At 40.1% G+C, this 23,107-nt stretch overlaps 1 protein-coding gene across 5 annotated transcripts in view; it reads right to left on the bottom strand.

Moving 5' to 3' along the window:
* NAALADL2 (N-acetylated alpha-linked acidic dipeptidase like 2) overlaps positions 1 to 23,107 on the bottom strand; it is a 519,424-nt gene that overhangs the window by 292,373 nt on the left and 203,944 nt on the right. For all 5 annotated transcript variants that reach the window (XM_068145027.1, XM_068145026.1, XM_068145030.1 and 2 more), the window contains one exon: positions 4,814 to 5,315. In XM_068145027.1, coding sequence (XP_068001128.1) covers positions 4,814 to 5,307 — 494 coding nt within the window. In that variant the 5' untranslated portion in view covers positions 5,308 to 5,315. The remainder of the gene's footprint in view (positions 1 to 4,813; positions 5,316 to 23,107) is intronic.

Raw genomic sequence — 23,107 nt, 5'->3', positions numbered from 1 at the left:
GGGAGGTGGTGGAGTTACCATCCCTGGAGGTGTTCAAGAGGGGATTGGACATGGCACTTGGTGCGTGATTTAGTCATGAGGTCTGCGGTGACAGGTTGGACTTGATTATCTTTGAGGTCCCTTCCAACCTTGGTGATTCTGTGATCTGACATCAGTGACAATGGTCCTTCTAACTTTAGGCCAGGGTGTCTGAGTCTTTTACCTTGTCTTCTTCCTCCCAAATGTAGGTCAAGGAAAATAAAAAGACAAACCAGGAGGCAGAGCAGATACTACACAGCACAAATAGTCAACTCATCTTTAACTTGGGGAGGAGGCACACAGAATAAAAATTGACACCTCCCTCCCCCCCCCAAAAAAAAAAACCACCAAACTACCAAACCAAACTAACCAACAATTCACCCACTTTAAACACAAATCTACAAAATAATTCAGTTATGTGGTAATGACTGTTGGATAGCTAACCTGCATCTGGCAGATGCACAGCAGCAATGGGATACACTATTTCAGCATCCCCCTTTTTATTCACATCAAGGAGAAAAACACAGCTGAATTCCTAAAAGCACTTCAGTGAAACCCAAATCCCAGTTTAAGAAGTAGCTTTACAATGTCAGTTTTCTTTGAAAATTAGGCTCATTTATTTTTGAGAATTCAGCAATGTGCTGAGCAAAACTGTTGATGTTTTCTTGTATTTTTGAAGATCTACCTCTGACAACCATAAGCATTTATTACAAACTTCAGAGACTTACCCATCTAAATGCATTCATCACTCCTGTAAACAGGGCTTTTCCTAACAACTGTATGTTGGAGCTGCAGACACGTTCCTCAGGGAGCAAGACTGTGGACTCAAAGCACTTATGACTACTCACCAGGTGTGCCCTCTTGACATGCAGTCTCTGAAAGGGCTCCCAGAACTCAATCTTGCCGTCAAGCCTCAATGCAGCTGTCCCAGGAGATAGCCTACTTTCAGCCTATAGATTTGCTTTGTCCATCTGTGTTGCCCTGGTAAGTTCTGCTGGTTACAGATACAATTTAAATAGTGCCTGAGGTATTCTGCATCTTGACCTCTACCTTGTCTCTTTTGGATATGGCATTTAAATACTTTCCTTATTCACCCTGAAGGCTTGTGGGAGCTAAGTTACACCAGACAAACTAAAACCTTTTCATATTTCTTCCTAAAGAAAACTGAAGGGAAGGCATAAAGAGATATAATACCACTGGATTCTTATCAGCTCAGCCATGCTTGCAGAATTATGTCTGGTTTTACCAGTCCTGACTCTGCCCACAGTATGGAGCAGCTTAGATTTCTCCTGTATTTATCTGAGTAAATGTAGTATTCACAGTTCTAAAAAGGTTAGATTGTCTGACTGAATGCTATTAACAATATTTATCCTAATTTTTTCATCCTGTAAAATGTAATGCGCAGGATAAGGAAAACTTCCATTCTCTCAAAACTTCTGAAACATCAAGTGTAAAGTGATTTCTACTTTTTATCAGCACATGTCCCTGCAGGGAGTGAAGGGAGGTTTTCAAAAAGGCTTACAGAGATGATCTTTACTTGGGCTGTATCATGAATTAGGCAACTTGGCCAAGGCCAGCAATAAGAACTGTGCTAAACTGCACTAAATTTCTGTAGCACTGACATTTCATGGGATGTAAGGTGCAAGTTGAAGGAATAAAAAGTCAAAACAGTGACTTTTCTTACCTTGTGATTTCTAGTATGTCTGCTGAGAAAAATGCTTAACAGAGCTGGCTGATGTAAATGGCCAAGATAGGACTGACAGAAAGGTGGAACATGAACTCTCACCAAAGTCTCACATAAAGAAGCTGGACAGAACACCTGCATCTCCCATTTCCATAACCCATGCAGAAAAAGTGTTGTTATCCTCTGTTCCTAGCACAGATGGGTAGAGAAGCTTAATTCACCGGCACAAAATTGAGTCCATATCTCAATAAAATCAACAGAGGTCTTCTGGTGCACTTCTCCAGTATCTTCAGAACCCCAGCAGCCCCCAGCCCTCAAAGCTTCATCTGACTACAGCAGATTTCATCCCAACAGGAAGTTTCCTCTCCAGAACTCCAAGCACATTAAGGTGATGTCTGCTTGGGCGATAAAATTGGCACTGCTGTGTCTTTTATACATTTCCTGCCCCACATAAGCTCTTTATCATGACTGTTAGCAATATCCCTCACCATTATTGAGTCTGATCTAAGTAGTAAACTAAGAAAATTAAATTAATGTCATTTTCAGTAACATTTAGAAATTGCAAGCTAAGCAGCTGCCACTTATTCCTAGTAACTCAAAGTATATTGTATCGAGAGAAGTCTAACAATAACATATATTGATTTTGTCAAGTTTGGGCTTGCTTTTTCCCCAAGCAACATATGTTGTGTGTTCTGTATTTGTGGGGCTACACATACACAGGTTTCCTTGCAGCAGCTCTGACTCTTGCCAAACAGATGTTGAGGGAAAGCAACTTAACACAACATGGGATAAAAGCTGTCTTGGATCAAAATGTTGGGTTTAGAAAAATCTTGTGGGCAATGTGGTATACTGAAAGCACTGATTTTATATTTACATTCAAAATCAATACATAGCTGAATTTATGTGTGGTTACATTTGTTAAAATTGTGCTATTAGATACCAAAATAATTGCCAAATCCTAAGAATTATGTTAATGAATAGCAACTATTCAGTCTGCAGAAGAGAAGGCTCCGAGGTGACCTAATTGTGGCCTTCCAGTATCTGAAGGGGGCCTACAGGAAGGCTGAGGAAGGACTTCTCAGGATCTCAGGTAGTGATAGGACTAGGAGGAATGGAATGAAGCTGGAGGTGGGGAGATTCAGGCTAGATGTGAGGAGGAGGTTCTTCACCATGAGAGTGGTGAGACCCTGGAATGGGTTGTCCAGGGAGGTGGTCGAGGCCCCGTCCCTGGGGGTGTTTAAGAGCAGGCTGGGTGAGGCTCTGTCGAGCCTGATCTAGTGTGGGGTGTCCCTGCCCATGGCAGGGGGGTTGGAACTAGATGATCCTTGTGGTCCCTTCCAACCCTGAATGAAACTATGAAACTACATAAGTTAAGTGCCAAAGTATTCATGGAATTAATTTTGCCTGAAGTTCATGTTCTGACTAATATCTTAACAGCTGGCCAAAAGAATTTGAAAACTGCTGAAGAGTTTGAAAAGGGATGGTTTTTAACCCATCCTTTGAAATTATTAGATGGCAAGTGATTCCCAGTCCCCAAACACAAAGTACTGGAGTATTAACCTCAGATGACAGCTCTGCAACTTGCTCTAATTTGTGTGATACCCCATCAGCAAGGCTTAGCTTATTCCAGTACTTTGTTCATAACTAAACCTAATGACAAAATTCAGTTCCATTTACTCTCTGAGGAGACAAAGAGGTTAATTTTTTACTATCAAGGATCAATATTTTTCACCACCTGCATCCTTCACTATTATGAAAATAATTAAATTTTAATAAAGTAGAGTCAATTCAGCACACAAAAACTGACATGAAATCCTCCATATCTATTTTTTCCCCCCCTTGAACTTAGTTAACAGATTTGGCTCAAAAAAATGGCACAAACTGCTTCAGGATTTTAGGCTTGGTTTAGAAAATACAATGAAGGAAAGATTATAATACAGGATTTCTATGATTACTTTCAAAGTATTTCTGATCTACTCAAGAACAACTCTTTGGATGTCCATAACAACACTCCTTTCTAACCACAGGTATAGAAGTCCTTCTGCTTCTGAATTGGTACTGCTCAAAAAAAAAAAAAAAAAACAAACCCGGCAATGCATTTCCTTTATCATGGAAAAGGAACTTGCAGTTCCAGAAGCCAGAAATAAGCACATGTTCCCCCTTATACAGAAATAACTTTCAAAATTTGGCAGGAAAACCTAGTTTCTTCCACATTCACTGCTACAGAAAAATGATTATACTCTGATATGAATGTGTTATATAAACCTTCAAAGCAGTGAAAAGACTCCATGTAGGAATAAATAAATAAAACCCTAAAAAATAAAACCCAGTCAGTAGTTTACAACATTTTATGTTCAAAAAACAGGTGCTAAAGGAAAGAAAAAAAACAGTGAAAATGACATTTTTCCATCCTAAACCTATGCAGACTAAAGGTTTACTTCACCACAGACTACAAAAGTCAGGATTCACTAATTTGCCAGACATTAGATGAGGATTTCTTAAAGCACCACATAGTACAAAACACCATCTAAACCCTTGCTTTTTGAAAATGTTACTTGGCAATCAACTGAATCTAGGACAGCTGCTTATTGTTTGTACTTCTACACACCTCAAATTATCTGTGCTTTTCAATTCATGCACATTAAAGCCAATATGAATATATTTAGCAGTAGAATGGTATTAAAGCAAAAACTACAATGGCCAACACGACTGGGGATTGGACGTGGCACTTGGTGCCATGGTTTAGTAGTCATGAGGTCTTGGGTGACAGGTTGGACTTCATGATCTTTGAGGTCTCTTCCAACCTTGTTGATTCTATGATTCTATGAATCCACATTGTTCAAAACTACTCTAGTTTCGCATATGTTTATAAAAGCTTCCCAAACACCATCTAGTTAAAGATGTCTCTGCTCACTGCAGGAAGGTTGGACTAGATGACCCTTAAAGGTCACTTCCAACCCAAAGCATTCTAGGATTCTATGATCATGATAAAACTGAACACAAAGAAAAAGCCAAGGTATGTAAAGAGGAATCCACACAGAACAAATCAGAAGAGGTCTCAACAGTGCCAACTTGATTGCATTTAGAGAAAAATAATGTCAAGGTCCATACCTGTAAATCTGACGAATATTTTCAGCTTTGATTTCCTGGAGAATTTCATGGTAGATATGAGGGTTATTGGGTTCTTGAGACGTTGGAGGAGAAGGGCATTTCTTGCGTGCATAATATCCTACTAGAGTTCCAAAAATAAATATAATCAAAGCAGTGCAAAATACTTTCAGTATCTGATAAAAACTGCAGCGGTTGCTCTTTGGTGCCTGCCTCGTGTAGTGTGAGACGTAGTCGGGGTCTTCCTGAAGCCGCTGGAATCTTCCTTTTGGAGAAGATGCAGGCTGGATGGGCTCAAGATCAAGGTCAGGACTCTGTGAGTTTCGTAGGTGATGTGGGACCGCACCATCCAGTCGGAAATGGTCAAAGCCAGGCTCTTCCAGCTCTTTTTCCATGTCCCATTCCAGTTCCAGTGCTGTGGCTTGGAGCTCGTCGTTATCCAGATATGGAGAGTGCCCCTGTGCTCTCTGGTCAGCATTCACTTTGTGATAGGCCATCTTTTTATCTGTTGAGACAAAATTAAAAGCAAAAAGCCTAAATATTTATGTACACACAAATGATTTCATTACTCTCTGTAATCCTGGGAGAACTAAACACGTACAGCAAAAAGCAGTGTTTCACTCTTCCTCTCTTCATCATCTCCTTTTGTAGGATCAGCAGTCCCATGAACATTGTCAGAGGGGAAAGAACATACTTAAGAGAACAGAATATATTGCAAGAATATGAATAAAGGGATTTTTGCGGGTGCCAGTAGCAAAACACAAAAGTTATCCTATTATTTTGTCAGTCCCCAAGACAATATTAAAAAATTGAGTGAAAGCACAGAGTTTCCAAAACAATTATTTATTACCTGAAAGTAATTTTAAAGCTCAACAACTGTGTGTATCAATTCCACTTCCTACACTATACAAAACAATGCTATAAAAAATAAAGTTGAAAAAGTAGAAATTATGTAACTTGCCTGAGCTGATTCTAAACACAACAAAATGCTAAGTTAAAAAAGAAATTTCAGGGTGACACTGTACTTACACATCAATAAAAGGCTTCCATTTAGATGGAGCATTCTATTATTTATAGGTATTTTAAATGCATAGTTCCTGAATGACTGATGAATTTACTTAGAAATTGTCCCAGCTGTTTTGCTCCACTTATTTTCCCCATTTTAATGAATCAAAAGCACAGCCTGGTAAGCATTTATATCAAAATCATTCCCTTAATAGCAAAGCATGTCTGTGGTGCTTCTAGATATTTCTATGGAAGTACAAGCTCCCTAAAGGGAACTCTGACCTCCAGCACAAACATTCAAAGTCAATTTACAGCAAATCATTTTTAACAGACTGCAACAATAGGGTGCCCTTTTCCCTCCATTCTTTGACAATAGCTATTCCATCACACATGCATCTGCAATTTAGGACATTTAAAACATCAAACTCATCAATTAGAAAAAATGAAGATAAAGGTATTAAACCTCTCACAGTGATAGATACTAGACTGACTCCTACAACATATTATATCCCTCCATATTTACATTTTGAGGCATTTTCTCAAAGATTTACCTCCAGAAAACTTTAAGGCCACACAATAGATGAATCTACTCCAATGGCCAAGTAGAATTTAGCTTTTTTTAAGCTATCTGAAGAGAACAAATGGTTAGAAAACGTTGATATAATGAAACAGCCTTTTGTCCACTGAAAGGCTATCTTGCTCTATTCAATTCCAATTTACAGATCCTATTTCCTTGCACAGCCCTATAAATATCCCTCACCTACAACTGTCAGGCAGTCTAGGACAAGTAAAGAGAGCCCATACTTGGAGTATACATTTAAATTGTAGCTATTGTATACACTTCACAAATCAATTCTCCACCTGCAGCCTAAATTCTTCTACATGCAGTGGAAGAGACAGAGTTCAGAGTGAGCTAAAGCATCTTAAATGAGTGCAAAAACCTTCATTATTTATTTAAATAAAGATAACAAATGTGAGTTTCTAAGTTCCAGTTGAGTCAACAAAAGCTTGCACCTGCAAAAGCATTCTGGCTGAACTGTATGAACTTTCTGTTAGCCATACCCTCAGGTTTGTGATGGTCTGAACTGTAGCGCTGCAATCCAGAGGGTCAACCTCTTCCCCCGCAGTTCTGCAGCCCCTCAAGATTTCTCAGAGGAGCATGCTGTCTCCTTATTCAGGTTGTTAAGCAAGATATTTAATAATGTAAGCTCCAGAAGTGACCCCTAGTGCACTAAGCTTCTTACCAAGCACCAGTTTGATAAAGTGATTTATTAATATTCTTTGTAAAATTGACCTACCAATTTTCCATCTATTTATCTGCCCTTTCACTCTGTTTCCTCCTGGGTTTGTTAGCAGAAGGATTAATCTGCAAACCATCAAATGACAGAGGTCACAACACCACAATAACAACTGCCCAACAACTTCATCTTTCCAAGTCCACTTCATACAGCTTTTTATTAGAAAATAAACCTGACAGCAAAAGAAACAATTACTGTAGTCCACAAAACCAGAATTTTGACTGTAGAATTGCTGCAGTCCTTTCACAAAGTGGTTTAGCCAATAAACTCTTAACAGATTACATCAGCATTACCCACAGGACACGAACTGAGTAACTTTTTCGGATGCAGTTGTGTGGCAAATTTTAATCTGGCTGAGCTTATAAATGTTGACCATTACATATTCATGGTAGTTAAGTTTTCTCTGTATTTATGGCATTTAAAAAATGTATGTTATTGTTCAATGGAGTGTATTAATAAAGGTTATTTAAATCCACACATAAGTGCATAATAAAAATTCCTAGGAAATTTCTTTAAATGGCTGTTAAAGCAGAGGGGTAGTAACCACATTCTACAGCTTAGTATCTCAGAAAGTCCATTTTCATACAAAGCAGCAAGACCAAGTTACCTCACTCCAGACAAAAAAATAAAGTTAGAAACCCCCAAACACAACAACACAATACCAAAAAAAAAAAAACCTCCAACACAAACATCTAAATGAACTAAAACAAAAATCAATATTCAATTCAGTTTTATATTGGAGACCAGGCTTTGGAATATGGGATCTTCTTTAGTTAAGCATGCAAAGAACGAAAAAGCAGCCCCAGTCTTCATTTCACAAAAGTAGTCATCTTCACTTTTACTAATTTTGCCAAGTTCGTGATTTGAATGCAAGGGCACAGCACAACTTAACACAAAGAACCCAAGATTAGAGCCTGCAATGCATTTAACCATGCCAGCAGTGATTCTAGACGAGGGGTCTCCCGGTTCTCAAGGCACAAGTCGTTTGTGCCATGCAATCCGTATTACCAGTTCTACTTAACATTTGGCCTGTTAAAGAAGTAGACATGACTTAAAGATTATGTTTTCAATGCAATTTTAGGTAGGGATTGGAAGGATAGAAGAAACAATCCATGGAGAATAATGACAAAACTAATAGAAATATAGATAAACAATGACGTAGAGAAAAAAAACACACCGTGATATGCTACTTCAATCTCCTCTGTAACACACTATAAAATTAACATATTTTTGAAACACTTTTGAAAACTTCAGGAGATGGAAAATCCAACCCCATCTGCCAGCAAGCTGTTTTAACATTTAGTTGTTGCTAAATACATGTTTTATTATAAAGATTAAAAAAAAAAAGCAACTGCGAATTGCCAGAAGTCTGAATGTGCATCAAGTGAGCTTTAAAACCATTCCATAGGGACAGCAAAGGAGGATCATAAAGGCAGGAATACTGGACAGAGGCAAGCTGATGAGCAATAAAGTTGATGTGCATTTCTATATTTCCACATTTATGAGAATGTTTATAGAGAGGTATCAAATCAATGCCAAATAACCTTTCAATTAGGTATACCCAAGAAATCAGGAGAGTCAGCTTTATCAGATTGTCATTGCCTTAATGAGACCATTTCAAAACTACTGTTCTTTGATCTTTAAAACAATGTTTACATCATAGGTACATCTTGTTCTGAAACAAGCAGATTTTTTGTGTCTGTGATAGTTTTCCAGCTTGAATCCCTTATCAACAGAGCCTTTGACAACCATATAATAAGGACTGCGTGAAAAGTGTTGTATCTCTATCACAGCCACCCTTTAACACCCTCACAAGAGAAAAGATTTTATCAAACCGACAAGGGAAGAACAACATGAAGGTATTAGAGTAAATTCTTTGTGACTGGTGCTGTAGTTGTTAAATCCAGTTCCTAAATAGCTGAGACAATTAGCAGGCTCCCACACAGCAGGAAGAGTGGCAAGTGTTAAAGTGCTGCCCACAGCGAACTCCTTCTTGGGCCATTTAGTGTTTATTACTGAAAAGGAAATTTTCAGTCAGGATTGTATTAAAGCCATTGAGGCCTCTTTGTATAGTCATAAACCCAGAAATCCAGGGCGTTGCCTAAACTCATTTTTAAAGGTTATTTCATTTTTATTTTCTTTCCAGTACCTTCTATACAGAAGGCTTTTGCTTTAATCTTTTTTTATGTCTAGCAAACCCCCAAAGCAGATACAGTGTCACCTGTTTGAAGGGCAAATCGCTGTACTTGCCATGGAAATTACACCCATGCACATACAAGTCTTTAAAGTGTATATGATAACAATTTAGTACTTTGTTACGTGAGATGATGCCAAATTTCAGGCCTAGACAAATGTCTCCGGAGTTATAAATCCCTGACAAAAAACTGTATGCAGAAGAGATTATCATGCCTTTGTCAAAAGCAGCTTTACACTGTAATTCAAAGACTAATGTAGTATTTCCATCATCACTTCCTTAATTTTCTGCAGTAAGGATTTCTCCCTTCCCTCGGGTTTGGGATATGGACTTGGCAACCAGTTCACTTACAGTGGCACTTCTAAGTTCCTTGTGACTCCACACAAGCACTGTATGAAAACGAATGACAAAACTTCCCAGTTGCTCGTGTTTCACTGGCTGACTTAAGTCAAACACAATCTGAAAGAATATGCGGTGGTGTAGCAGAAGACAGAACAGAGAGATCAGACTTGAGAAACTGTAGAGTAGAGCTGAGGCTAAGCTGTCTCTTCACATAACACCAATATGTACATTTTGGCATATGAGTGATGTAGAATATTCAACTTCTTCAAAATCTCTCATCAGTTATATCATGAACACCTGTGTAGACTAGGATAATATCAATACAAAGGATGACTACATGACAGGAACAGGGTCTATAATGCACCTTGATTGATAAGCCTTGGCACAATGATGTCCAGCTGGAAGCAGGATTTAAGTTGCCTGTCAAAGCAGCGATTAAATGCTGCTTGAGCAGTAATATCTAGGGCCATCCATGTGTGCATAGATACACACATATACATACTTGCCTGCTGCATTTCCAGAACCTTTAAATTCCTGGGACTTGGAGAAAGAAGGATTGGTAGGAAGCTCCTTCTCATGCAGCAGACAACTATCACCTAAAGATGAAGCAGACTCAGCTGGTCTCTAATATGCTGGCCATGTATTGCTAACATGGATCTTTCCCATCCTCAAACACGTTTAGTTTACAAATACCTGTTTGCCTGAAACAAAACTCAGAAATATTTACTGAACTCACAGCAGTTAACAGAATCTGTGATTTATGTATAGCCTACCTAGGAGGTTTATTAAAACTGTGGATTATCAGATCCATTTAAATGGTTCTGTTACAGAGTCTGTGCATTCCTTGTGGTACATGCGGTGCTGCCTTTGCTTGGCTTCATTTTCAGAACAGCTCCTCTCTTAAGTTCAGATGGGTAACAGCTCACTTTTCTAGCTGCTCACTATTCAGCCCACTCGTTTGCAAAACATCAGAACAAAGGTCTCAAACAAGGAGGGAGTGGCCACACACACAATGGTTCCTTAATCCATGAATCAATCACTCATCTTTCCTTTGGGCTCAATACTCATAGATCCTGCTGCTCTCCTTGAGAAGGGGATTGGATAGGACTGCAGCGTTTCTAAAAGCAGAGAAGTGGATGCAGGAACAGGACTCCCACACTCAGAAGGGATGAGGTTGCTAAAAGTGAGGAGATGCTTCCTACAAAATAAGAAATACTAGCCAATGTGTTTCAGTCAGTCCTCACTATAGTTTGATTTAAACTGCAGCATCACTGCATTCTTGGTGAAGCCATCTACGATCTCATCTGCCCCCTCACACCCAATGGGATTTGGGATAGTTAACAGCAATCATCTCTTCTTGAAAAGCAATCAATCCACTCAAAATTGCTCTTCAAACAACTTAATCTTTCCCTGTTCCACATACCAACTGCCTGTGGGCTAACCTTATACACAGTTTGCCTGAACAAATATTTTTCCAAATGTAAGGTTTCAGGAATAATATATTTTGCATTGCACTTCCCCAGACATTATAATTGCCTCTGAAAGAAAATAAACACAAAACTTCAGCAATACAAAACTATTATTTGGGCATTTGCATTTAAGCTTGCAGTTGAGTATGATGTGAAATAAAATTATTGTGAATGGTGCTTAACTTGAAAATGCTGACAGCAATAGCTGCAATAACAGGCCTCAACAATGCTTAAGAAAGTTAATTTTACATGACTCATTTTTTGCTTTGGCTCTGGAAATTTTTTACTCTGCAAGTCTTTGGCTTGGGCACATTTCACTTTGATGTTTTTCAATCTCTTGTTTTTTTTTTTCTTATTAATAGCATTTATATTATTGACCAAAAAAGAAAAGAAACCAAGTTATCTACTACAGCCAAAGAAATTCTGCTAATAGGAGCCTATGACTCCAAAAGGTGCAAACTAACATTACAAAACTCCATGTGATTGCAACATTCCCCCAGAAAGGTCACTTCTATATGTGGGCTACAAGCAAGAACCCCACCTCACCATCAAACACAGATTCCATGCTGGGTTTTTAACAGTTATTGGCAAAATCTAAAAGCCATGAGGATATGAACACATTCTGCTGGGGAAGGGAAAAAATAAATACCCAGCAAAAAAAAAAACAAACAAACAACCCCAAACAAACAACACAATCAAAGAAAAATATACATAAAATAACACAAGATCATAAACAAATCAAGCTTTAGTCTAGTTCATGATCATGAGCCAACAATATGCTCTCGTGGCCAGGAAAGCCAATGCCATTCTGGGGTGGATTAGAAGGGCTGTGACCAGTAGGTCAAGAGAGGTTCACCTCCCCCTCTACTCTGCACTGGTGAGGCCACATCTGTAATATTGTGTCCAGTCCTGGGTCCCTCAGTTCAAGAAAGACACTGAGCTACTTGGAAGATTCCAGCGCAGAGCCATGAGGATACTTAAAGGAATGGAACATCTTCCATATGAGGAGGAATTGCGGGAGCCGGGGCTCTTTAGCTTAGAGAAGAGGAGACTGAGAGGTGACCTCATCAATGTTTATAGATATGTAAAGGGTGAGTGCCGAGAGGATGGAACCAGGCTCTTCTTGGTGGTGCCCAACAACAGCCCAAGGGGCAATGGGTGGAAGCTGAGGCACAGGAAGTTTCATGTAAATAGGAGGAAAAAAATTGTCACTGTGAGGGTGACAGAGCACCGGAACAGGCTGCAATGGGGGGTTGTGGAGTCTCCCTCTCTGGAGATATTAAAAACTCACCTGGATGCATTCCTGGGTAATCTGGTATAGGTGATACTGCTCTGGCAGGGGAGTTGTACTGGATGACTTTTCAAGGTCCCTTCCAACCCTTGACATTCTGTGATTCAAGTATAAGAGATGGCCAGTCAGCCCTGCAGTTTAAGTCTATCCCTTGAAGGGATCTACCCACTGATAAAAAGACATAGCTTCCAGCAGGCCTCATGAGACATGCTCATGACCCGAGACCAAGTTTCAGTAAAACTGTAGATTGGAGACAGTAAGTTGCACTCACGACTCTTCTAAAAGGGAACCTTCTCTTAAGCGACTTACGACACTTTAGAACATGTTCTCTCCAAGCATAACGTTCTCAGACACAAGTCAGTGACTAGACATGAAAAAAGCCAATTTTAAAAAAAAAAAAAAGACAACATTTCAAATCTGTTTTTAAAAAGAAAAAATCTACTGACAAAAGCTTCCTCTCTAAAACCTGCATGTGTGGCTGACCTGCATACACATCTCTAAAGAGCGAGGGCTCCAGCTGGAGAAAGCACGCTCAAAATTCTAGTTCTATGGCATGTGTTGAAGAAACCAGAATTGGTAACTCTGTGGAGGACAGCAGAATGGACTTCATCTGTAAACTTCTACTACTCCCAGTGATTCACAGCTTCACAGAATGTTAGGGGTTGAAAGGGACCTCCAGAGGTTGAGTCCAATTTCCCTACCACAGCAGGATTACATAATGCAAGTGACACATGAACACAGCCAGATGGCTTTTGAAAGTCTTCAGAGAAGGAGACTCCACAGCCTGTTCCAGTGCTCTGTCACCTTCACTGTAAAAAAGCATCTCCTTGTGTTGAGGTGGAAGCTCCTGTGTTCTAGCTTGTACCTGTTGTTCTTTGTCCTATCAATGGACACCACACATGACACCTTCATCTTGACACCCCTCCCCCAGACATTTGTAGACATTGATCAGATCACCCCTCAGCATTCTCTTCTCAAGACTAAACAGGCCCAGGTGTCTCAGTCTTTCTTCACAAGAGAGATATTCCAGTCCTGCAATCATCTCTCTTGGACCTTCTTCAGTAGATACCGGTCTCTCTTGAATTGGGGAGCCTAAAACTGGACACAGTTGAGGGAGAGGAGAACATCCTTACTCCCACTAGATTCACTTTTCTTAATGCATACTAGGATACCTTTGGCCCTCTTGGCCACAAGGGCACATTGCTGTCCCATGGATAACGATGTCCACAAGGACCAGCACGAGAACAAGAGAACACAGTCTCAAGCTGCACCAGGGGAAGTTTAGACTCAAGGTGAGGAGAGAGTTCTTCACCAAGCAAGTCGTTTGTCATTGGAATGGGCTGCCCAGGGAGGTGGTGGAGTCACGGTCCCTGGAGGTGTTCAAGAGGAGATTGGACGTGGCACTTGGTGCCATGGTCTAGTCATGGGGTCTGTGTTGATAGGTTGGACTCGATGATCCTCGAAGTCTCTTCCAACCTTAGTTATACTGTGATACTGTGACTCCAAGTTCTTTCTCCATGGAGCTGCTTTTCAGCAGGAGGACCACTATGCTCTACTGGAGCATGAAATGATCCCTCCTCTGATGCAGGTTTCTGCATTTATGCTTATTGAACTTCATGAGGGTCACCTTTGACCAGCTCTCCAGCCTGTCCAGATCTCATTGAGTTTGTATCACATGATCTGAGCTGTTTTTCAGGGCTTAGGATGAATTTCACAAACTTAACTGGTTACAGAAGTCAGAAGTTCCTATTATTAAGATTTTGCATGGAAATCAGAGATACACATGACATAGGAAGCCTTAATGCATCATGTCAAGAGCATTTAAAAAAAATAATTTTATATTTAAAATGTTCTATGTAATTACATATTTAAATCATATATTTAAAATACTGATAGAGATAAATAGCATTTCTGTTGTCACCATCCTGTGGTCATCTAACTTGTTGGAAAATAGGTCAGTACTTACACAAAAAAAATAAAACTGAATCCTGATTTCAGAGTACCTTTTAGAGGAACTTTTTATTTGTTGCTCTGTGGTGTTTTATTGAGTTTTATCAATTCCAACAGTGACATGGAGACCTTAAAAATAAATTATTATGGAGCTGAATATGGTAACATTTACAAGTCAGCTTTATTGGAATTTTACTATATTTTGATAGATGAGAGCTTTAATGATTGTGTGCATGGTTTATAGCGGAAAATCTTTGGTAAAGTCCTTGGTAAGTCATGAGGAAGAAAACTGGAGAAAAGCAAATGTCACTCCAGTCTTTGAAAAGGGCAAGAAGAATGACACTTGGTTTTACAAAAGGGAAGTCATGTTTAACTAACCTGATAGCCTGATAGATATGAGCACGTAACCAGGTGGATAAATGATGGTAGAGCAGTGGATGTGGCTTATCTTGATCTCAAGAAAGCATCTGACATCACCTCCCACGGCATCGCAAAACCACAGAAAACATCTAGTTAGAGGGGACCTCAAAGCTAAGCTAAGGAAGTGTGGTCTGGATGACCAGGTAGTGAGGTGGATTGAGAACTGGTTGAAGCAAAGTCATCAGAGACTTGCAGTCAATGGGATAGAGTCTACTTGGAAGCCTGTATCTAGGAGTCCCTCAGGGGCTGGTACTGGGACCAGTACTACTAAATCAATGACTCAGTACTACTCAATCAATGACCTGGATGCACAGAGGGCACTGTCAGCAAGTTGTTTGATGACACAAGAGGAGGAGTGGCTGACACCTGAAGACCGTGCTGCCATTGAGACAGACCTGGACAGGCTGGAGAGTTGGGCAGGGAAAAAACTGAGCGAAATTCAACAAGAGCAAGTTTAGAGTTTTGCATCCCAAGGACATCATAGGTTGGGGAGTGACCTGTTGGAGAACAGCCTAGGATAAAAGGACATGGGGGCCCTGGTGGACAACAGGTTGACCATGAGCCAGCAATGTGCTCTTGTGGTCAAGAGGGACAATGCCATTCTGGACTGTATTAGAAGGGGTGCGGTGAGCAGGTTGAGAGAGGTTCTCCTCCCCTTCTACTCTGCCCTGGTGAGGCCACATCTGGAATATTGTGCCCATTTCTGGGCCCCTCGGTTTAAGAAGGGCCTCAGAGAACTGCTTGAAGGAGTGCAGTACAGTCACAAAGATAATGAAGTGAGTGGAACATCTCTCTTCTGAGGAAAAGCTGAGGCAGCTGGGTCTCTTTAGCTTGAAGAATAGGAGACTGAGGGGTCACCTCATTCAAGTTTATAAATGTGTGAAGGGCAAGTGTTAGAAGGATGGAGCCAGGCTCTTCTCAGTGATGCCAAATGACAGGACAAAGGACAGTGGGTGCAAGGTGGAGCACATGAGGTTCCATGTGAGCATAAGGAGAAACTTCACTGTGAGGGTGATGGAGCGTTGGAACAGGCTGCCCAGATAGGTTGTGGAGTCTCCTCTGGAGACATTGAAAACCCCCCTGGATGCATTCCTGTGTGACCTAGGTGATCCTGCTCTGCCCATGACACTTGGACTAGATGATCTTTCAAGGTTTCTTCCAACCCCTAACAATATCTGATTCTGTGATCCTGTGAAGACAGAGTAAGGCAGCAAGACAATTTTCTGCCTTTTTTCAATGATCTGTATAAAAAAAAAATTAATTCAGAAAACAAGCAAGTTTTCTTCATAATCATGCCAAATTTATTTTCTGGGTGAACTCTCAAATGTTAAAGCTCAAGTACACAGAGTGATGTTGCCATGGCAATGGCTACTGCAACCCAAGATGGGAACATGTTTATGAAAGCACATTTATATACCAGTACACACATGCTGAGGCACACCGACGCTCCAGCCTCCTGTCAGAAGGCAATCAAGCTATTCATGCATTATCAGTCCTGATTCTGCTGCTGGCAAGGCAAGGGGACATTCACAGAAGCCATTAAGCTGCAGCAAACCCTCGCGTGATATACAGAACGCAAGGTTGTTCCTGTATATTGTGGTCACAAAGCCTTTGAGCCATCGCTCCTGCTTCTAAACGAGGAAACCTTAATTTGCCATAAGCTGTAATATTCGAAGATTTAGTGTTTCTATAGCTACAGGCAAAGAGTGGAGTAGTAATGCATTTGGTGTCCTTTGACCTTCTTTTTCTAGATCTCCACTGAAATAAGCTGTCAAGTTTGAGAAATGTCAGAGTTTGGTCATTTGAGTCTGCCTGGAGGTGTAATTTTGCATGGTGTACAATTCCTGTGAATTTATCACAACATGTTATTTCACACATAGTCAACATGGTGTGACATTCAGCAGCCTGCATTCGCCAGCGCCTACATGCTGAAACGAGTTTATGATTTCTCTCTAAAAAGAAATCCAAGGTGCGTTAGTTCAGGTCAACAGAGGAATCCTCACTGGATTTCTGAGGATACAATTCAAAGGAAGCATCTCGTCTTCCTGCTGCTTCTGCAGACCTATCTGTTAGCAGTTCTGCTGCTCTTGACACAGCCTTTCCACCTCAGCCAGTACTGAGCTCAATGTGGAAGCATCTTAAATTAAAAACTGATTTGCTCCTTTAGCTCAGCATCACCCACTCTGTAAACATGTTTAAGATCTAAGAACAAGTAAATCTGTATGTAAAGCTCTATATATCTGTAATAAATGTGGTTTCAGTAGCTTTCCAGGACATTTTCACACTTTGACATCAGCCTTTCCAGAAATACTGTCACAAAACCAGATACATCTGATGCTGTTTTCAGCCAAGTCTCACCCAGCTGTAACCACAGCCTTAGGAGAAGTGGCACAACTGCTCAGCCTATGATTTTAGGTTCAGCCTCTCTTTGATGGACTCCCCATCATCACTTACAGAAGTATCTCATCCTTGTTGAGATACAGGAAGGGGCGGGTATTACATCAAATAACCTGTAGAAGTCCATTATTTTAAAGACTCTCTCAATTATCAATTGTCCATCCCAGCATGTTAGAATCACTTTTGATAACTACATATTGGCAGTTAAAACTTTCACATACAAACAATTTACCCTAGGCTGCTATTAGGCTGAACTCTGAGCAGTTCCTGTTAACACCATTAGTCTGCACTAACAAAGTTAGAGTAATAATTACTTAGGTAGACATAATACTTCTTGACCATAAGCAGAGGAGTTTTAGAGAGAAGCACAACAGAACAGAATACAATAGAATAAACCAGGTTGACCTTCAAGATCATCACATCCAACCTATCATCCAACATCATCTAATCAACTAAACCATGGCACCAAGCACCCCATCAAGTCTCCTCCTAAACACCTCCAGTGATGGTGACTCCGCCACCTCCCTGGGCAGCCCATTCCAATGGGCAAGCACTCTCTCTATGAAGAACTTCTTCCTAACATCCAGTCTAGACCTCCCCTGGTGCAGCTTGAGACTGTGTCCTCTTGTTCTGGTGCTGGTTGCTTGGGAGAAGAGACCAACTCCCACCTGGCTACAACCTCCTTTCAGGTAGTTGCAGAGAGCAGTAAGGTCTCCCCTGAGCCTCCTCTTCTCTAAGCTAAGCAACCCCAGCTCCCTCAGCCTCTCCTCATAGGGCTGTGCTCCAAATCCCTCACCAACTCTGTTGTCCTCCTCTGGACATGTTCCAGCAAGTCATCATCTTTCCTAAACTGAGATGCCCAGAACAGGACACAGTACTCAAGGTGTGGCCTAACCAGTGCAGTGTACAGGGGCAGAATGACTTCCCTCCTCCTGCTGGCCACACCATTCCTGATATAGGCCAGGATGACATTGGCCTCATAATGTAAAATACAGACAATACAGCCCTCACAATCTAAAATAAAGAGATTGGCTGCTTTAGAAGGAAATCTTTTAAGGAATGCTATTCTTTCGGAGTAGGGCAGGGTTTGTGCATGGCTAATAAAGCTCAAATGCTTTATGTTATAATACTTTTTCAGTTGGAAACATTAGCGATTGAACGCAAGCAAAGCATGCATTATGACAAGAACAAAGAAGGTATATTCAAGAAACATCTAGCTTAGTATACTCAGTTAAAACAGGCTATAAACTATGTAATGGATGCTTAGAGGTATTTCTGCACTTCCTATTTAAGTCAGGAATTGTGCATGAACAGAAGGACTGATGGTTTGTGCTAATTCAGCTAAATCTGTGTTGATGATCTTGTAAGATGCTGGATACCCAGGTTCAGGAACAATCCCAGCTCCCTCAGCCTCTCCTCATAGGGCTTGCCTGACCACTCTTTCAGTAACGACATTTTTCCTCATATCCAATCTAAGCCTTCTCTGGTGCAAGTTGAGGTAATTTCCTCCCATCCTAAATGATGTTACAGTTTCTTAAAAAGGCAGGATGATACAGCAATTACACTAATTCTCTTAAGCCGAGAAAGTTGTACCAAAAAGTTGACACTTCACAGAACCACAGATATGTTGGCTGGCAGGGACCTCAGAGGATCACCTGCTCCAACCTCTCAGTCACGGTAGGACCAGTGCCAAGAATGAGTGGCCTCCTCCTCAAACTGAGCTCATCAAGTATTTAATCAAAGCTAAGGGCTTGAATATGAACACAAGTGTATGCCATTTCTTTTTAATTTTTTTCCTTCTTTTTTTTGCTGCTGACACATCTGTTTCTTATTAAAAATAACATCAGCAGGCAAAAATAAGAAACCTCAAACCTGCAATATAACCAGTTGTTAGAATTAATTTCTGCTTAAGAAAAATAAAATTTTAAAAAAGGGCAGAAATAGGAAAAAATAATAAAGAAACAAAGAAATGAAAGCCTTAACACACAACCATAGCAGCCATAGCATGAAAAATTCATTTCCATTAATGAGACATGGTAGTCCCCAGGCCAGCGCCCTTTGTATGTGAACCATGTTAATCAGATTGTATGAGCATTTGCTGAACACTCCTGGGATAACAAGCAACTATGACTATAGAGCAAGCATAGCAGATTAGCAGCTTGCTAAAAACTGCTTGACTTGTAACCCTTGAAGCACGAGAATGATGCAGAGTTCTTGAATCACTGATAAGACCAAGCTTTCTGTTTCCAAAGCTCATCTTTGCAGCGTTTGATGCGATCTGTGCATCGCCAAAAACGCGTACAGAATATCCACCTCAGAGGATCTTTGTGTAAGAAAGTACAGAATAAACAAACAAGTACGGGCTGTGTCAATTCAGACTTGGTTGCACACATTTCTTACACAGGGCTTTGCTATTGCTATCCTACATCTTTAAAATACCCTTCAGCAGCTTCAGCTGAGTGAGATGAAAACACAAGTGTTCCTACTAGAATTCAGTGCAGAACCTCTGATTTCTTCATAGACCTAACAAGACAGCAGGATCTAGACATGACCAAGCAAACTTCTCCAATCTAAGAGGCTCTATAAAGTGAACCCTTCAGCCTGGAGGAGAAAAACAATCAGGATTTAGATTTTCCTTCCTAATTCTGATCTCAGTGACGAGTTCACACTTCTTGCACAGAGCTGGGAACCATTAAGAAACCAATATTCTCCAAATGTAACCCAGACAATTAAACTAATAAAACTAATTTCCAAGCAACATAACTTCATTGTAGTCACAAAAATACTAGCCACAACTGACTCCGAAAGGAATCCAAGACAAACTCTATTAGTGACTCTGAATCACATCAACTATTAAATTCTGCAAATTCCTGTATCAGTATTTTCAACGTTGTATGAAAACCTTTGATCAGAAAGTTAATTGCAGTTCCACTGCCTGCCTTCTCTTCTACCACAATACTTAGGTGTCTCCTTGAAGGAAGGAAAAAAGACTTCGTAAAATAAACAAATATATAATGCATCAGCATTTACATGCTGCTTCTGTCTCCCTGCAGGCCTCTGAGAAACTATAGATTGCTACAGAATAGAATAGAACAGACCAGACCAGGTTGGAAATGACCTTTGAGATCATCAAGTCCAACCTATCATCCAACACCATCTCATCAACTAAACCATGGCACCAAGCACCCCATCAAGTCTCCTCCTAAACACCTCCAGTGATGGTGACTCCACCACCTCCCCGGGCAGCCCATTCCAGTGGGCAATCACTCACTCTATGAAGAATTTCTTCCTAACATCCACTCTAAACCTCCCCTGGTGCAGCTTGAGACTGTGTCCTCTTGCTCTATAGTGACTATCACTATGGCCCTGGTCTCTTCTGCCTTTCTTTCCCTTTTGAAATCTCAAATGAACAAAAACCATCGCAATAGGCATGCAGCTCTCCAACTCTATGCATATTTTCTTCAACTTCAAAAATGGAAAAGCAACTTTTCACATGTTCCCCAGAAACGTCATTCAAAACCGAACATCCTCTGCTTTGTTTCAGATGTTAATTATTCCTTTTAGAAATAAACAATTTCCCCACTAAAATAATGTGCATTTTGATTAAATTCAGGGGTTTAGTGAGACTATTTCCCTCACAAAACAAGTTAATCAGCTTTATTTTTATATGATCGACTTTCAAGCTAACAAAAAAAAAAATTAAAAGCCAAAAGATGCCCACGAGCTTCCACAGGAAGAGGATCAGGCCATGCAATTTAACAAGGCAGAAGTGCTCTCTTCATCTCCACTGTTTGGTTTTTGTTCTGGTTTTTTACAGTGAAATGTCTGCCACTGAGCTTCCCAGCGCAAAGTTTTTCATGATTTACAGCAAGGAAACAAAAAAAGAGGCAAATCAGTCTCTAGCGAAAAGTCACCCAAGCTCATGAAACATTTAGAGGGACTAAATTTATAATTAAGATGAACCATGAAACAACATCAGAAAACAGTTTGTACATTAGCAGAAATTCCAGACTGAGAATGGGGATGTTCTTTCCATTATTTTTTTTCCCTTCCCAAAAGCAAACACACAAAGTTCCCTGTGTCTTAGATACACATGCATACCTGTAATTTCTGTAAGCATTGAAGGTATTTAGAAACAGAGGGAACTATTTTAAGTATGTCTCATAGCTTGAATAATTTATTTATGAACAGGGACGATATTAAAAATAAATGATCTTCAATGGCACTTAAAAGTAATGTTGTTTTGAGACCAAATGTCAGGCAAATGGCATGAAAATATAAAACTCTGTGAGTCATAAAAAAGCTCCTGTATCACAGAATATTTATGCTGCCAAAGTACAGCCTGAAACAACCAAGTTTATTATAACAACACAAACAAAATCGTTATGTTTCTTGTGCAACCATTACGTTACTTGAACACTCAATTTTTCATTCTCTTTTAACAAGTATCAAGCTATGACTCTGCCTCACACAGGCTTTAGCTGCACTGCTGTGTATGACAAAGGGCAGGGTCTGAGTAGTCATGATCAAAAGTCATCAGTTCCATTATCCAATTTCAGATCTTTGCCAAGAGAGACCACCTAAATATAACCATTGCAAAGATGCGCCCAAAGCCTACCATATTCAATGTAAAGACAGTAAACCCCAAAATTACCACTGGTCTCTTCTCCCAGGCAACCAGCACCAGAACAAGAGGACACAGTCTCAAGCTGTGCCAGGGGAGGTTTAGGCTGGATGTTAAGAAGAAATTCTTCATAGAAAGAGTGATTGTCCATTGGAATGGGCTGCCCAGGGAGGTGGTGGAGTCACTATCACTGAAGGTGTTTAGGAGGAGACTGGATGGGGCACTTGGTGCCATGGTTTAGTTGATTAGATGGTGTTGGATGGTGGGTTGGACATGATGATCTTAAAGGTCTTTTCCAACCTGGTCTATTCTATTCTATCTATATGCAAGTAACATGCAAACTCTCCATAAACCTGTTCAGACTTGCAATCCATCTCGTCTTCTCCTTTACTTTTAGATCCTGGAAATAATTAAGCCTACCGTTAAGCCAATTAAATATTGTGTGCTGTTACAAAACCACACTGGCTTTCTATCTTCTGTGGCTAATCTTAGTCCAAAAATAATTGCAGCGAATACAATTATCTACCAGAGTTTACCATCTGGGAGATGAAAGGGAATATTCTAATTATTGCCATTGTAATTTGGGACCCACAAAGACAAGTATTTGGGCTACATATGGAATTTATTTTAAAGGATTAATGTCAAAACAGGTGGATGCAACACTTCAAAAGACAGTTGGCTAAACACTCGCAAAGTTTTCTACCTAGTGCAGACTATTACAAAGAGATGGAGAACTGAATTTTATACTCCGGCTGGTTGTTAAGCTGCTGGTGATCTCAAACACAAAACTGGGATAAAAGACATTGACCTCTGTTCTAAAGCACTTTTATGTATCATTGAAGTAGTTACCATTGAAGTGAAGAGAGGACTTTCTCATTAGAGATGTAGATTATCAAAAACCGCTAGCAATTTCACTGACTGTTTTGGGAACTCTGTATGCAGGGAAGGAGAATACTTCACTTTGGGCACTTTTATTTGAATAGATAGTTATAAGTATGCACGTCTAACATTAGGTAAAGTTAAAATGTATTTGTCCTGCAGAGTGATTGCTCACTAAAAAGAGCAAAGGAGGACAGCAATCTAATTAAATTAATGAGAATCAGAAAAATAAATATATAGGGTATGAAACAGAGAGGGTATTAACTTCAGAGCTTTTAATATAACACTGAAAATAAGGTACTGAAATGCCTTTGAAGACAGTTTGAAATTGTTTTACCAAGGTCAAAATGAGTGCAAAAGGAATAAGATTGGTAGTGAGTGAAAACTTCTTACAGCCCTATCACAACTTAGACTTCGCACAGCTGAAC

The sequence above is a fragment of the Melanerpes formicivorus genome, unplaced genomic scaffold (genome assembly GCF_026170545.1).
Source record: "Melanerpes formicivorus ecotype bairdi unplaced genomic scaffold, bMelFor1.0.p_v2 SCAF_12, whole genome shotgun sequence".
Taxonomy (NCBI): Eukaryota; Metazoa; Chordata; class Aves; order Piciformes; family Picidae; genus Melanerpes; species Melanerpes formicivorus.
Note: the sequence above shows the minus strand (reverse complement) of the source record. Positions and strands in the feature narration are given on the sequence as shown.